The sequence below is a fragment of the Hyla sarda genome, assembly GCF_029499605.1.
Source record: "Hyla sarda isolate aHylSar1 chromosome 1 unlocalized genomic scaffold, aHylSar1.hap1 SUPER_1_unloc_1, whole genome shotgun sequence".
Taxonomy (NCBI): domain Eukaryota; kingdom Metazoa; phylum Chordata; class Amphibia; order Anura; family Hylidae; genus Hyla; species Hyla sarda.
This window is the reverse complement of record NW_026607570.1, coordinates 75,369-93,067: the sequence shown is the minus strand read 5'-3', so window position 1 is coordinate 93,067 and position 17,699 is coordinate 75,369. Positions and strand designations below refer to the sequence as shown.

At 45.0% G+C, this 17,699-nt stretch overlaps 1 protein-coding gene across 1 annotated transcript; it reads left to right on the top strand.

Annotated features, from left to right (window-relative positions):
* Positions 1–770: 770 nt before the first annotated feature.
* On the top strand, positions 771–2,949 carry LOC130297895 (gastrula zinc finger protein XlCGF26.1-like; the record flags this gene model as incomplete). Its single annotated transcript, XM_056550743.1, is given in 1 exon segment — positions 771–2,949. A coding segment is annotated over 1 exon segment (1,806 nt), but the record flags the coding sequence as incomplete, so codon positions are not given.
* Positions 2,950–17,699: the final 14,750 nt, after the last annotated feature.

The window sequence follows — 17,699 nt, the reverse complement described above, 5'->3', positions numbered from 1 at the left end:
CCAAACAGCAAACAGCTGTCTGGGCATGCTGGGAGTTATAGTTTTGCAACATCTGGAGGGCTACAGGTTAAAGACCACTGTATAATGGTATCAGACTGTAACCCCCCCAGATGTTGCTAGGTGCCTATCGCCGACATGGGGGGGGTCTGATGACCCCCCTAGGCATTTGCGCGGGGTGCCTGCTGATTGATATCAGCAGTCACCCCGGTCCCCGCCGGGGACGTGGTGTGGCGTGGTGTGACGAAGGGGCGTGGCGTCTCTGGACGCCCAAACCCAGCGTTCTAAACATACTGTGTAGAATGTCGGGTGCTGCAGGGGATCCAGCAATGGGACCCCATGATCAGACATCTTAACCCCGATCCTTTGGGTAGAGGATAAGATGTCTGTGGGTGGAGTAACACTTTAATTATTCTAAGGTCCTGCTAGTACACAGGGGCGGAGTTACCCCATCATTGTACTGCTGACTAGATAATAGGGAACCTATATTATGTGCACATTAACTATTTATTATTGGGAGGACAGGGAGAAGGTTCCATGATGTCACATGCTGCACTTATAATGTTCTACTAAAAAGACTATAAATATGGGCACAATTATTAATAAAATCTGTGTTATTCTCTGCAGATTCTTGTACCAGGAGATCAGAGGAGAATCTTATATCTTCAGATTATAAAGCAGATGATGATATCACACAAGATACATATGAAGAACATTCCATTATCCCAGATACACCCTCAGCCCTTCACAGCCAAGATCTGTCATCTCATCCTTATATACAGGTCCTGTCTTCTCATTCATCACAGGATGTTCAGCAAAATAAAGGTCACAGAAGGGGTGTTGGACATCAAGGAGCTCATACAGGAAATAAACCATATTCATGCTCAGAATGTGGGAAATGTTTTACTAGGAAATCAGATCTTGTAAAACATCAAAGAACTCACACAGGGGAAAAGCCATTCTCATGTTCAGAATGTGGAAAATGTTTTAATGTTCAATCAAATCTTGTTCAACATAAAAGATCTCACATAGGAGAGAAGCCATTTTCATGTTCAGAATGTGGGAAATGTTATACTCGTCAGCCAAGTCTTATTAGACATCTAAAAACTCACACAGGGGAGAAGCCATTTTCATGTTCAGAATGTGAGAAATGTTTTGCTCAGAAATCAGATCTTGAGCAGCATCACAAAATTCACACAGGAGAGAAACCATTTGTATGTTCAGAATGTGGAAAGTGTTTTAATAGTATATCACATCTTATTCAACATAACAAAACTCACACAGGGGAGAAGCCTTTTTCATGTTCAGAATGTGGAAAATGTTTTACTAAAAAATCATATGTGGTTGAACATCAGAAAATTCACACAGGAGAGAAGCCATTTCCGTGTTCAGAATGTGGAAAATGTTTTACGTGGAAATCAGATCTTGTTGAACATTAGAAAACTCACACAGGAGAGAAGCCATTTCCGTGTTCAGAATGTGGAAAATGTTTTACGGGGAGAACAAATCTTCTTCTACATCAAAGAACTCACACAGGAGAGAAGCCATTTTCATGTTCAGAATGTGGGAAATGTTTTGCTCAGAAATCATATCTTGTTCAACATCAAAGAACTCACACAGGGGAGAAGCCATTTTTATGTTCAGAATGTGGGAAATGTTTCTCTCTCAAATCAAGTCTTCTTCATCATCAAAGATTTCACACAGAGGAGAAGCCATTTTCCTGTGCAGAGTGTGGGAAATGTTTTACTCAGAAATCAGACCTTGTTGTTCATCAAAGAACTCACACAGGAGAGAAGCCATTTTCATGTTCAGAATGTGGAAAATGTTTTACTAAAAAATCATATATTGTTGAACATCAGAAAATTCACACAGGGGAAAAGCCATTCTCATGTTCAGAATGTGGAAAATGTTTTGCTCAGAAATCAGATCTTGAGCAGCATCACAAAATTCACACAGGAGAGAAGCCTTTTTCATGTTCAGAATGTGGAAAATGTTTTACTCAAAAATCATATGTTGTTGAACATCAGAAAATTCACACAGGAGAGAAGCCATTTCCATGTTCAGAATGTGGAAAATGTTTTACGTGGAAATCAGATCTTGTTGAACATCAGAAAACTCACACAGGAGAGAAGCCATTTTTGTGTTCAGAATGTGGAAAATGTTTTACGGGGAGAACAAATCTTCTTCTGCATCAAAGAACTCACACAGGAGAGAAGCCATTTTCATGTTCAGAATGTGGGAAATGTTTTGCTCGGAAATCATGTCTTGTTCAACATCAAAGAACTCACACAGGGGAGAAGCCATTTTTATGTTTAGAATGTGGGAAATGTTTCTCTCTCAAATCAAGTCTTCTTCATCATCAAAGATTTCACACAGACAAGAAGCCATTTTCCTGTGCAGAGTGTGGGAAATGTTTTACTCAGAAATCAGGCCTTGTTGTACATCAAAGAACTCACACAGGAGAGAAGCCATTTTCATGTTCAGAATGTGGAAAATGTTTTACTAAAAAATCATATCTTGTTGAACATCAGAAAATTCACACAGGAGAGAAGCCATTTCCCCGTGTTCAGAATGTGTAAAATGTTTTACCTGGAAATCGGATCTTGTTGAACATCAGAAAACTCACACAGGAGAGAAGCCATTTTCATGTTCAGAATGTGGGAAATGTTTTACTCGGAAAGAAAATCTTCTTATACACCAAAGAGCTCACACTGGAAAGTAATCTTCCAACTTGTGAAATAGAACAAATACTACAACCATTGCAGTCCAAGTCACAAGAGAGAGCAATAAACTAACATTGAAAAAGTATAATTATTCATTAAAAAATACTCAACCAGGTCGGGGCGTGTATGGCCATGGTGGTGTAGAGACGCACGTGTACAGAGCTCCTGCCTTATTCCACAATCAGCACTTTCATAATGGAGCGATCCACCAGAAACAAGAAGGGGAACACTCCTGCCATCCCCCTGTCCCCTCTGCTGGACTTAGAAACCTAACTACACCAACAAAAAAAGATACCAGTATACTGATTTGAATACAAAAATAGTGAATAATCTTTATTCAAGTGCATTATAAAATCATACATAAAATACAAGGTACTATACAGATGAAAGCTACAGAAAGAGGTAGTGATACTAAATCCACAATGGTAAACAGTACAGACGGCAGGAATACAGTCCACAGATGTCAAATTGCAACATGCCCATAGATAGTAAAATTAAATAATGAAACATACATATAATGAGTGTACAGAGCTGGTATATATCCTCAAACGGGCTATGAGTAAAGTGCACGTAACAAATTATATAGCACCTAGCCCTGTTCAGAGGTAAATCAGCAGCATTATATAATAGAAAAGAGGAGAGCATGAAAAACAGAAAAAAGTAACAAATACCTGCCATACACCAATAAGGGAGATCACTACCTGTACCCCAACGCGCGTTTCGCGTATGGGCTTCGTCAGGGGGCGACGAAGCCCATACGCGAAACGCGCCTTGGGGTACAGGTAGTGATCTCCCTTATTGGTGTATGGCAGGTATTTGTTACTTTTTTCTGTTTTTCATGCTCTCCTCTTTTCTATTATATAATGCTGCTGATTTACCTCTGAACAGGGCTAGGTGCTATATAATTTGTTACGTGCACTTTACTCATAGCCCGTTTGAGGATATATACCAGCTCTGTACACTCATTATATGTATGTTTCATTATTTAATTTTACTATCTATGGGCATGTTGCAATTTGACATCTGTGGACTGTATTCCTGCCGTCTGTACTGTTTACCATTGTGGATTTAGTATCACTACCTCTTTCTGTAGCTTTCATCTGTATAGTACCTTGTATTTTATGTATGATTTTATAATGCACTTGAATAAAGATTATTCACTATTTTTGTATTCAAATCAGTATACTGGTATCTTTTTTTGTTGGTGTAGTTAGTTTATGATAGGATCCAGTTTACGCAATTGCCTGTTAGCCAATTGTGTTTGTTCAGTGACAGAAGCACTTAGAAACCTACTTTACCCGGTCACAGCCTTCCAAACCGGGTACCTCACTGCCCGCTCCTGCAGCCGGCACCATCTTGAAGCCGCCGCCATGCGTGCTCACAGATCCAGCTCAGCACCGCACACCTCCGGCACTGGGGTCCTGCAACGCTGCCCATAGCGCACCATCCCCACTCCCTACCTGCTACCCGTCGGATCTCCTGCTGCCTCTCCGGGACTTGGCGCTGCTCCGTCCCCTGGCTCCGGTGACCTGCGACCTCCTGCGCCTCCCCAGCACATCGCTCCCCAGCTGCTACTCCGGCCTGGCCTTGCAAGCCTCCTCAGTGTCCGGTGAGTGTCAGCTCTGTCTCGGGGTGGGACCTGTTCTCTCTGGTGCCCTTGACTATGGAAGTAGTCCCCCTGCCTGGCTGCAATACTGGGGATACTCTACTGGTGCCTCCTGCTAGTCCCCCCTTGGGGCCCTCTCCCCCCCTGTTCTAAATAAGGACGCTATGCTGCTGAAGGGGGCTTCTAGCCTGGCCCCATGTGGCTCTCCAGCCTCCCCCGAGATGCTACCTGCCTTGGCTCCCCCTGTCTCCCCCCTGGGTGGCGTTCTGCCTGCTGAGCCCCCCTCTCCCCAGTGGTCCACTGGTTCTTCGTGGGAAGGAAATATGGTCCCTGCTGCCAAGTCACCTCCTGGGCCTACTGCCCCTTCTCCTACCCTCACCTCCCCCTGCGTGGGACCTCTGATTGACTCTCCTCCATGTGTGCTACTCCCAACTGTGCCGGAAGCACCTGCATGTAGCTTGGATGGCACCCCTATGCTGTTTCGCTCCCAGTCTCAGCCTCCTGACCCCTTGCCTTCCTCCAAGAATCCTTGTCAGGACCAATTGAGATATGCTTGGGCCACATCCTCCACCTCTGTACCTGTCACTCTGGCTGACCTGCAGGCCTTGACCCGCTCTCTGCCTACAAAAGATGATATCTTTGCTCTTACTAGACGGGTAGTTGATGAGTGTAAACAGGAATTTGCGCAGCTCAAGAGTGACTTGTCCTCGGTCACTGTCCAGGTGGATGCTATAGAAGTGGCTCAGGACTCCACTTTGGCCTCTCTTCAAGCCCTAGAGTCTGTTGTCAGTGGCCACACGGATCACCTTTTTCTATTTCAACAACACCTTGATGACATCGAAAACCGCAGCAGACGGAATAATATACGAATCCGTGGTCTGCCAGAGGCGGTATCCCCTGGGGAGCTGTGGGATGCCCTTACCGTTATCTTCAGTGATCTCCTGGACTGTCCTCCTGATTCACATATAGAAATGGACAGAGCCCACCGGGCGCTGCGCCCTCCTAGTGCTGATGATCGGAATCCTAGGAATGTTATTTGCCGCATCCATTTCTACACTCTCAAAGAAGATATCTTGTACTGTGCTAGATAGACTGAGGCGGCGGATCACCTACAAGGATGTACCTATACAACTGTACCCTGATCTCTCCCGCCATACATTGGCTCAACGTGCTGCTCTTAAACCACTTCTGCAAGTCCTTCGGGACCACGGGCTCTCATATCGGTGGGGATTCCTTTTCCCTCACGGTTCGTCAGCAAGGCCGTGTCTTCACTCTACGATCACCTGACGATCTACCAGGCTTCCTATAGGACTTAGATCTCCCAGATGTTGTCCTCCCGGACTGGCCTAAGCTACAGCCTTCTCAGTTCAAGAGACCGCTTCGCCCTGGTACTGCTTCACCTGCAAAGACTGTCCGCTCTGGTCCTTCTCCAAGTGATTCCCGCACTAGGGGTCCTCCTGCTGTATCCCGAGCACCTCCTGAGAAGTCGATTCCTGTTGTTCCGGCTGCTTCCAAGGCAGGGTCGTCTGATGAGTCATCCTTATGATATTGACTCCCCCCCCCCCCCCCCCTTTTTTTTTTTTTTTGTTGCATTATTTTTTTTCAGATGTTGCCTTATCTACTTGTACCTTTTAGCCTATGTTCTCTTCCTGGCTTTGGGGACTCAGTGTTCCCAATTATGGGGAGGGGGGGAAGGTAGCTGAATGTTGATGTTTATACTTACGGTTTCTATTGGCAGTCCCTCTCTGTCCTTGGTTAGGGCTTTAGTCCTGCCCTCTCCCTGGTTTCCCCCTATTGCACATTTCCCTTTCTCTCACTCAGTAAGGCACCTCTTTCTGACCCTTTGCATGCGCTATTTTACCTCCCTCATTCTCTTCTTGTATTCTAGGTAGCGTGGGAGCTCCGGTGTTTATGCTGACTGACCTACTCTTTCCCCCAATAGGTGTAGGATCCCTGCAGTGGGGTTTTTTCTGACTCCCTGGAGTGTTTTCCTTTCTTTACCTCTTTGGATAGTCATTAGTTGTTGCAGCGGTAGTTCTCTTTTCTACTACCGCTTGTTAGTGTTTTCCTCTCCCTCTCCTCTTTTTTGTTGTGGTCTTCTGTATCTTTGTATGTCCTTTTGGTGTTCCCATTCCCTACCTTGTGTTTCTGCGCCCACGTTTCAGTTCTCCAAACACCCCCTTTGTATTCCTTTCCCTTTCTCTTTTCCCTGCCTTCCTTGCTACTGGGTTCCCTCTTTCTTTCTCCCACCTCCTTCTACTAACCTCTCCCTCTTTTCTCCTCTCTCTCTGCTTGTCTCATGGCGGACTTCAAGATTGCCTCTTTCAACGCGAACGGCCTGAATCCTCCGGAAAAGAGAGCCCAGGTATTGCATCACTTTCACAAACAAAGGACCCATGTGGTGTGTTTTCAAGAAACTCACTTCAAGGTAGGACACAAACCCTCTCAAACACCCTCACTACACAACATGGTTCTGTGCCAACAACCCTCTTTCCAGGTCCTGTGGGGTGGCGATTGCAATCCATAAGTCCCTCCCCCACCAGGTCCTGAATTGTACGGTTGCTCCGGATGCCCGCTACCTCATAATCTTATTGTCAGTCGGGGGTCATGTCCTCACGATCCTCAATGTGTACTCCCCTAATCATAGCCAGGTCTCCTTCCTGTTGGACTTTAGAGACGTTGCCCTTCCCTTACTCAAAGGCACGGTTCTCCTGTGTGGCCACCTGAATCTCACTTTGGATCCCACATTGGACATCTCCACTGGCCGTTCCTCTATGGCTTACTCAGCCATTAAATGGGTCAAGAAGGCATTCAATTTATTGCAACTCTGTGACACATGGCGGATGCTTCATCCGGCTGACAGGGACTATAGTTTCTACTCTACCCCCCATGGCTCTTATAGTCGTATTGATTATGTTTTACTCCAACATAGTGCCCTCCCGTGGCTTGTTTCTTCCTCCATAGGCAGTATTCTATGGTCGGACCATGCTCCGGTGATCAGCACTTTACGTCTGCCTTTCCTTTCTAAAGGGGAATGGACCTGGCGATTAAACAAATCCCTTTTGCTCGACGCTGTGTGTGTACTGCCGAGGTGGAACAAACAATTTCCGATTTTATTTTAGATCATTCCCAGGTCTCTACTTCTCCTATGGTGAAATGGGAGGCTCTTAATTTTGTGTTACGGGGGTCTTCATTAAACATGGTGCACGCCTTAAGATGGAACATGCTGGTACATTGCGACAGGCCTTACACCGTATTGCTGAGTTGGAACTGGCCCACAAACGTGCACTCTCTGCTCCTGTTCTTGTCGAGCTTCTTTTGGCACGCCAGGAGGCTAGGCGCTTGCTTGATGCCTCCTCAAAGCGAGCCCTTCAAATGTGTTGCAGCAAATTCTATGACTTTGGCGACAAAAGTGGACGAATGTTGGCCAGAGCCCTTCGGGAACGCGTAGCTAGATCTCACATCCCCTGTATTAAGACCCCGTTAGTTCCAGTTGTACATGAGACCCCGTCCATAGCGGAGGTGTTCCATGCCTACTACTCTTGCTTATATAGCCTCCCCTCTCGTACAGATACTAGCTCTCGGTCAGACTCTTTCCCCCTCACCACACTCCCTCAGATTCTGATGGAAATGCTGGAGACCTTAGAGGCCCCGTTTTCATCTTCCCAACTCCAGGAGGTCATTATGTCCTGTCCAGGAGGAAAGAGTCTGGGCCCCGACTGCTTTACTGCTGCGTTTTACAAATCCTATAGCGAGCGTTTAGCTCCCCTGATGCTTGCAGCCTTTAACGCTGTCTCCCCAGATGCCCCCTTCTCTCCCCAATCTACCCTGGCGCATGTCGCGGTCCTACCTAAACCGGGAAAAAGGCCTGTAGCAGGTCAGTGCTAGCTACAGGCCTATTTCTCTGCTGAATGTAGATCTGAAGATTTTTTCCAAATGAAAGGAGTACTCTAGTGCAGAGTATTCCTGTTCCGTCCTTCCCGGGCTGCAAAATAAATGAAAATGAACCATCACTCACCTCCCTAAGTTCCCGCGGAGCGTCACTACAGCTGATCGGTCCTCCGGTCCATCTCCTTCATACTTCCGGGTGTAACGAAGCGTCACATGGCGCTCAGCCTATCCCCAGCTGCCGCGATGTTCTGCCTCGGCCGGCGATAGGCTGAGCGCCATGTGACGCTTCGTTACACCCGGAAGTATGAAGGAGATGGACCGGAGGACCGATCAGCTGTAGTGGTGCTCCGCGGGAACCCAGGGAGGTGAGTGATGGTTCATTTTCATTTATTTTGTAGCCCGGGCAGGACGGAGCAGGAATACTCTGCACTAGAGTACTCCTTTAATTGCTATTCGCTTAGGTCCTCTCCTGCCAGACCTGATTCACCCTGACCAGGCGGGCTTTGTCCCGGGGAGGGAGGCCCGCGACAACACTCTGAAAACCCTAGATATTATCCACCATGCTAAGTCCCGGGGGATCCCACTTATGATTCTATCCTTGGACGCTGAAAAGACCTTCGACCATATATCTTGTTCCTCTTTAAAGCAAGCCCTATCTACGATCGGTCTTGGCTAGTGTTGAGCGGCATAGGCCATATTCAAATTCACGATATTTCGCGAATTTATGGACGAATATTCGTCATATATTCTCTAAATTTGCATATTCATAATATTCTCGTTTTTTTTCCGCCTAGGCGAAAATTTGCATATGTGAAAATTTGCATATGTGAAAATTTATGAACTTTACATGTATATTGCTAATCTCCAACAACTGTATTTGCATCATTCTCATTGGCCCACAAGCTAAAAGAAGGGAGGGATCAATATTCGCGAATATTCCCATATGCGAATATTCGCCCGGAGGTCCCACACAGTAGTATTAGAGCCTTCTTACACCACACAAGCTGGAAGCAGAGAGGGATGATCACTGTGATGTGTACTGTGAAAAAAAAAAAAAGCAAATATTCGTAATTTCGAATATATAGTGCTATATTCGCGAATATTCACAAATTCGCGAATATGTTATATCCGCACATAGAATTCGAATTGCGAATATTCGCAAGCAGCACTAGTCTTGGCCCTATTCTTACTTCCAAAATTCTTTCCCTTTATCAGACCCCTTTTGCGCGGCTTAAAATTAATGGTACCCTGTCTAGGCCCTTTACCATACACAACGGTACTAGACAAGGGTGTCCACTGTCCCCGCTGTTGTATGTCTTGATCATGGAACACCTCTTAACGGCCATTCGCCAGAACCCTGACATCTCGGGCATCTCCATAGGTAATACTGAGTATAAGTGTTCAGCGTTTGCTGATGACCTTTTAATATATATAACTAATCCCCATATTTCACTCCACTCCTTGATGGTGGAGCTGTCTGGGTTTGGTGCGTGGTCCAACTTTAAGATTAATGTGGCTAAATCTGAGGTGCTTAATGTATCCTTTCCCCTGGCCTCGGTTAACCTTGTTAGACTTAATTTTCCTTTTGCATGGCCTACCACGGGTCTCTCCTATCTGGGTACGAAGATTCCCGCCGACCTATCTCTCTGTTTCACTGTAAATTTGTCCCTCTCCTATCACAGTTTGATGCTCTCTTACAGTCTTGGCGGAGGAAAAATTTCTCGTGGTTCGGAAGAATCAATATACTTAAAATGACTCTATTACCTAAAATGCTCTATTTAGTGCAAACTATCCCCATCTGTATTCCCTCCTCATTCTGGCGTGATATGCAGAGTAAATTTGGCTCCTTTGTGTGGGCCTCGGGTCGCTCCCGGATATGGCGGGAAACACTGTACTGTCCGAAAGAGAGTGGAGGTGTGGGCTTGCCTAATTGCCGCATGTACTGTATGGCGGCGATGCACGCCCGTTTGTTGGACATGTTGCATAATATTGATTCTAAACTCTGGGTGCGTATAGCACATGATGTCTCACCCATGGCAGTTGCTGGTCTTCCTTGGACTTGGCCCCCACCTCCGTCCTCTTTGCCCTTGCTTTCATTTACCATGCGTTAGACGCTTTCTGCCCTTAAGAGTTCTCCGTCCAATGGATCTCTTGTAGATCCCTTGGTCCCGATGTTGCCCATCACCAATCACCCAGATTTTCCCCCAGGGGCATTATCCCATTCCTTTCTGGGGGGGATGGGGGGGGAACTCCGCTGCGTTTTACACATGTGCTCTCTCCATCTGGTGTACTACCTCTATTTGACGTCTGCCCTGATGTGTCTTCTAGGCCCTGTAGTCCATCTGAGTATATACAGTTGAAACATTTCTATGCATCTGTCTCTCGCTCTGCCCGCCTACATCGGGACCTCACTCCATTTGAACACCTATGCCTCACTCCTCCTGTACCTCCTCATACCATTGGCTTCCTCTATCAGCTATTACTAACCAGATACTCCTCTTCCTTACCTTCCTTTTGCTCAGCCTGGGAGACCGAATAGGCAATTTACTCCGGCTCAGTGGCGGAAATGTTTCCTTCTCACACACAAATCTGTTATTGCTAACAAGGCTCAGGAGACTAATTATAAGATCTTATCTCGTTGGTACCGCACCCCAGAGATGCTGCATGGCTGATATCCTTCAGTTTCTGAACTATGTTGGCGTTGTAACAACGCGATCGGCACTTTATCCCACATTTGGTTTGTCCATGCGCCCTTTGTAGACTGCGGTACGCACCACTGCCCGTAGGGTTACCGGTGTGTCTATACCAGATTCCCCAGAAGCAACTTTGTTGTTTATGTTCGATGTCTCCTCTTCCTCTTATAAGAAGTCTCTTTTGCGCTACCTTCTGCAGGCAGCCAAATCGTTCATTCCTCGCAAATGGAGATCGTCGGATCCTCCCACAGTTAGTGAGTGGATGGCGGAAATTAACCATCTGCAGCGTATGGAGGAACTGATTGCTTTGTCCCCTGCAGAGAGCGAGCGCTATAGTAAAACCTGGTTCGATTGGCTGTCTTTCCAATCTACGCCGGAATATCGCACATTGTTGGCCTCTGGGAACCCAGTAGTCTCCTAAGTGTTCTCCGTCTTTTCTCCCCGTCGTGTCTTTGCCCTTTGTTGTCTAGTGGTGTCGATCTCTGTAGACCCCGTGTTCCTTGTCTGATTTCCCTCTTTTGGGTTCTCTCTTTTCGTATCTATTGTCTGGCTTTTAAATAAAGTAATTGGTCTCACCCTTCCTTTTTTCTGTCTTTTCCGTAAACAGTTGCTTTGCCCCATTTTTATTTTTTTACCTATGCTGTATTTGCATTACTGTTATTTCTACTCTCTTATACCCGATTGGTACTAGGTTCAGCGTACTACTTCCACTTGCTTGGATATTGAATGTAAACTACATTACTTATGCTTGTTTTGGTTTTTTTCAATAAAATTTTATTTGGTTTTCATAATACAACAAGGGTTCCGGGAAGTTCCCAGAGAGGATATATAAGTGCCGTAGTAAATAGCATATACATCATATCAGCCAAAACACCGCTAACAAAGTACAGCAGATATTACATGTTTGCTATGACATCCCCAGTCCCTCCCACCCTCACCCTCCCCCTCCCCCTCCCCTTATAACATCCAACTCAGCCCCAATAAACACAACAAAGCTAATGTGGGTCTCCCATTCCCGACTCTTATGCTTGTTTTGATCCATTGTCCTTGTTGACACCAGCGATTTTCTCTGTTATTGTTTGTCTCTTTATTTAAAACAAAACTTTGAATAAAAAAAAATAAAAATACTCAACCAGGTACTCGAATATTTTACCTTAATGTATATAAACTGGTCCCAAACCTTGTTAGGGTGCATTCACACCACGTTTTTGCAATACAGTTCCCGTATCAGGTTTTTGATGAAAAACGGATTCCTCAAAACCAGACTAAACTGTATGAAAATGTGTGTACAAAATTTTACCCGTACAGAGTTAAAAACCATATACAGTTTGAAAAATGATGTCCGGTTGCATCAGTTTTTTAAGAAAAAAGTGTATGTTTTTAACTTTTCATTCCATTATGAATAAAGTTTCACTTGTTTGATTTTCCAATAATAAAACTGTGCAAAGTCAATAACCATATGGTGCAAACGGGATGGAACCGTACGCACATACAGTTTCCAATTGACTCCCATGTTTTAAAAAAAACGTATACGGTTTAATACAGTTTTTCACCCGGACCAAAAACTGTGGTAGGCTACGGTTTTGGGTATGGGAAAAAACTGACATAACCGCACAGGATGCAAAACAGACACAACTGGATGCATCTTTTGGCATACGGTTTTCAATGGAGAGTCAATGCGTACGGCTTTCAATACGGTTCTGTGCGGTTTTCACATTGAAAACGTATATGGGAACTGTACTGCAAAAATGTGGTGTGAATGCAGCCTTACAAATGTTTAATAAAAATTTGCTTTTCAATATTAGTTTCTTCTCCATCCAATGGTTCTATTCCATGGGGAGCTGCTACTGATTCCTGAACTCAATAAGGTGGTCATGGCAGTCTGTAAGGCAATGTTTCCCAACGAGGGTGCCTCATAGCGATGGATGTTTACAGTGGGGAATCCACCATGGAGGGGGTTGGCGTGATGGCACAATAGGGCGTGGTGTTACATTACGTCTCCCGCCACGGGAACCCAGACATATTGTTTAGAATTCTGGGTGCTGCACGGAGATTGCAGGGGGTCACAGCAGTGGGACCCCGGCGAGCAGATACCTTTAAAGGGGTACTCCGCTTCTATACATCTTATACCCTATCCAAAGGATAGGGGATGTCTGATCGTGATGTAATGGCACGGTCCTCCATTCATGTCTATGAGAGGGGGCGTGTCTGCCGACATGACCCCTCCCATAGTCATGAATGGAAGGGGTGTAGTGTGACATCATGAAGAGGCGTGGCTGTGATGTCACAATCATGGCCTCCGGCATCGAGCGTTCTGAAGAAAATGTTCAGAACGCTGGAGTACCGGAATACCCCTTTATGAACAGTGACCAACGGCAGCTGCTGTGGGACAAGACGGTCCTGCAACACACCTATGGACTGTCGCCAACACACTCATGGGTCACGGTACCCAGTTTGGAAAGCTCTGCCCTAGGTTTTGGTGGGGAAATGATGTTGCTGGTGGGGGGCGACGACTAGGAGGTTGGTCAATGATGTGGCACAGGGCCTGATAAAGGGGGGGGGGGGGGGAAATGATATGTCACTGGAGGGTTCACAGGGAAGGAACAACGTGGCATTGCAGGGATAGAGGGAAAATGAAACGGCCCAAGGGGTATGAAATGGTTCAGGGGGTGATGAGGGGGGGGGGATGAAAATGCACAAGGTGGTGAGAACCACATTTATAGTGCTGATACTGGTATCATGAAGTAGGACACACAATGAAAAGTGGACACGGGCCTGTCACTTATGTGGGGTCTAAAACTATATAAGTGGGCGTGACTAGCCACTCCCTCCTGCCCCTCCATTCTTCCAGCCCCTCAGCCATTGCCTGTGCCCCTGAACTTTTAAAGGAGTACTCCAGCCCTAAGACAATATATCCTCTATCCAAAGGATAGGGGATATGATGTCTGATCGCGGGGGTCCCGGCGCTAGGGACCCCCGCAATCTTGCATTCAGCACCCACCTCTTTGAGCTGCATGCCGCACTGCCAGCTCACAAACTGCTGGGTGCTGACCAGGGGGCCGGAGTATCATGACAACTCCGCCCCCGTGTTACGTCACGCGTTCCTCCCATAGACTTGCATGGTGCTGCGTCACACAGGGGTGGAGTCATGACGTCACGATACTCCGGCCCCGTGGTCGGCACCTGGCAGTTTGTGAGCTGGCAGCGCAGCATGCAGCTCAAAGAGGTGGGTGCCGATTGCAAGACTGCGGGGGTCCCCAGCGGCGGGACCCCTGCGGTCAGACATCTTATTCCCTATCCTTAGGATAGGGGATAAGATGTCTTAGGGCCGGAGTACCCCTTTAAAGACGTAACAAGGCCCCTGGTACTGGCGAAGGATGAATGGGTAAATTTACAGACTCATCTTGACAAAACTCTGCTGCCATCTACCGGGATGATAATGAGACAAGGGCGAGAAGAGGACAACGATCCCAAACACACAGGGAACTCTCAAATGGTTCCACAGAAAATAAAGCTCTAGAAAGGCCGATCACATGACCCATTGAAAATCTATGGAAAGAACTGAAGATTGTGATTCGTAGAAGAGGCCCGCAGAACCTTCAGGATTTGAAAACAGTTTGTGTGAAAGAATGGGACAAAATCCCCCCAGAACAATGCAGAACACTACAGTCTCCATACAGGAGGAAGAAGACGTCATCAACAACAAAGGGTCTGTACAAAGGATTACAGAAATATCCGGAAATGTCTTCAATACGTTTCCCTGTATCATTTCACATTATTACACATCATTTCTGATATTATTTGTTTATTATGAAGAAATCAATATCATACAACAAAAACATGAAAAAAAGCACTACTGTGTGGGGTATAACAAATCAATAAATATTAGAAATGTATAGGATTGCCCGAAATTGGGTATTCATGTAAAAGATAATAAATGTATATATGCAACTCAACCCCTAGCCACGTGTACAAAACAGCCTCTTTGTTAGACTCCCCTGACGAAGGTCAGCAGCCCGAAACACGTGTAGGGGTGGCGGCATCCTGGGACTTGCAGTACTTTCTCCATATTACTGTGGTATGTATATGTTACTTATCGGTTACTATATGATCAATGTTTAGGCCTTATCTTGTTTGCACTTGCACTTTAACCGGAATTGCCAGCATATGCACTTATTGTACTTTCCTGCCTACTTATTGTACACACGAACTTAATGAGATTTAACAGTATTTACACATCCATTGCCATTGTCCCAGGTATCCCGCCTGTCTGTGCCGTATTCCTCCTTTTTTAACAAATTGCACTATGTTTTTAATATTATGAAATAAAGTTTATATTTGATATTTTGACCTATAATTTTTGAGTAGCTCCTTTTTTCTTTGGGTTCATTATGAAGAAATCAATTAGATTATTACCAACATCTGCTGAAAGTTTCACATGAATAGCAAATTATATATATTTAGAGGAAAATGGTGACGTGTTCAATACTTTCAATTTCACTTGCTGTACAGCTTAACTACATGTACATTACACATATACAGCTCTACTGTGTACACATACAGCTCAACTACATGTACATTACACATATACAGCTCTACTGTGTACACATACAGCTCAGCTACATGCACATTACACATAGCTCTACTGTGTACACATACAGCTCAACTACATGCACATTACACATATACAGCTCTACTGTGTACACATACAGCTCAGCTACATGTACATTACACATATACAGCTCTACTGTGTACACATACAGCTCAGCTACATGGACATTACACATATACAGCTCTACTGTGTACACATACAGCTCAGCTACATGTACATTACACATATACAGCTCTACTGTGTACACATACAGCTCAGCTACATGCACATTACACACATACAGCTCTACTGTGTACACATACAGCTCAGCTACATGTACATTACACATATACAGCTCTACTGTGTACACACAGCTCAGCTACATGTACATTACACACATACAGCTCTACTGTGTACACATACAGCTCAGCTACATGCACATTACACACATACAGCTCTACTGTGTACACATACAGCTCAGCTACATGCACATTACACATATACAGCTCTACTGTGTACACATACAGCTCAGCTACATGTACATTACGCATATACAGCTCTACTGTGTACACATACAGCTCAGCTACATGTACATTACACATATACAGCTATACTGTGTACACATACAGCTCAGCTACATGCACATTACACATATACAGCTCTACTGTGTACACATACAGCTCTGCTACATGTACATTACACATATACAGCTCTACTGTGTATACATACAGCTCAGCTACATGTACATTACACATATACAGCTCTACTGTGTACACATACAGCAAAGCTACATGTACATTACACATATACAGCTCTACTGTGTACATATACAGCTCAGCTACATGCACATTACACATATACAGCTCTACTGTGTACACATACAGCTAAGCTACATGTACATTACACATATACAGCTCTACTGTGTACACATACAGCTCAGCTACATGCACATTACACATATACAGCTCTACTGTGTACACATACAGCTCAGCTACATGCACATTACACATATACAGCTCTACTGTGTACATATACAGCTCAGCTACATGTACATTACACATATACAGCTCTACTGTGTACACATACAGCTCAGCTACATGCACATTACACATATACAGCTCTACTGTGTACACATACAGCTAAGCTACATGTACATTACACATATACAGCTCTACTGTGTATACATACAGCTCAGCTACATGTACATTACACATATACAGCACTACTGTGTACACATACAGCTCAGCTACATGTACATTACACATATACAGCTCTACTGTGTACACATACAGCTCAGCTACATGTACATTACACATATACAGCTCTACTGTGTACACATACAGCTCAGCTACATGTACCTTACACATATACAGCTCTACTGTGTACACATACAGCACAGCTACATGCACATTACACATATACAGCTCTACTGTGTACACATACAGCTCAGCTACACGCACATTACACATGTACAGCTCTACTGTGTACACATACAGCTCAGCTACACGCACATTACACATATACAGCTCTACTGTGTACACATACAGCTCAGCTACATGCACATTACACATATACAGCTCCACTGTGTACACATACAGCTCAGCTACATGCACATTACACATATACAGCTCTACTGTGTACACGTACAGCTCAGCTACATGTACATTACACATATACAGCTCTACTGTGTACACATACAGCTCAGCTACATGCACATTACACATATACAGCTCTACTGTACACATACAGCTCAGCTACATGCACATTACACATATACAGCTCTACTGTGTACACATACAGCTCAGCTACATGCACATTACACATATACAGCTCTACTGTGTACACATACAGCTCAGCTACATGCACATTACACATATACAGCTCCACTGTGTACACATACAGCTCAGCTACATGCACATTACACACAGCTCTACTGTGTACACATACAGCTCAGCTACATGCACATTACACATATACAGCTCTACTGTGTACACGTACAGCTCAGCTACATGCACATTACACATATACAGCTCTACTGTGTGCACATACAGCTCAGCTACATGCACATTACACATATACAGCACTACTGTGTATACATACAGCTCAGCTACATGTACATTACACATATACAGCACTACTGTGTACACATACAGCTCAGCTACATGCACATTACACATACAGCTCTACTGTACACATAC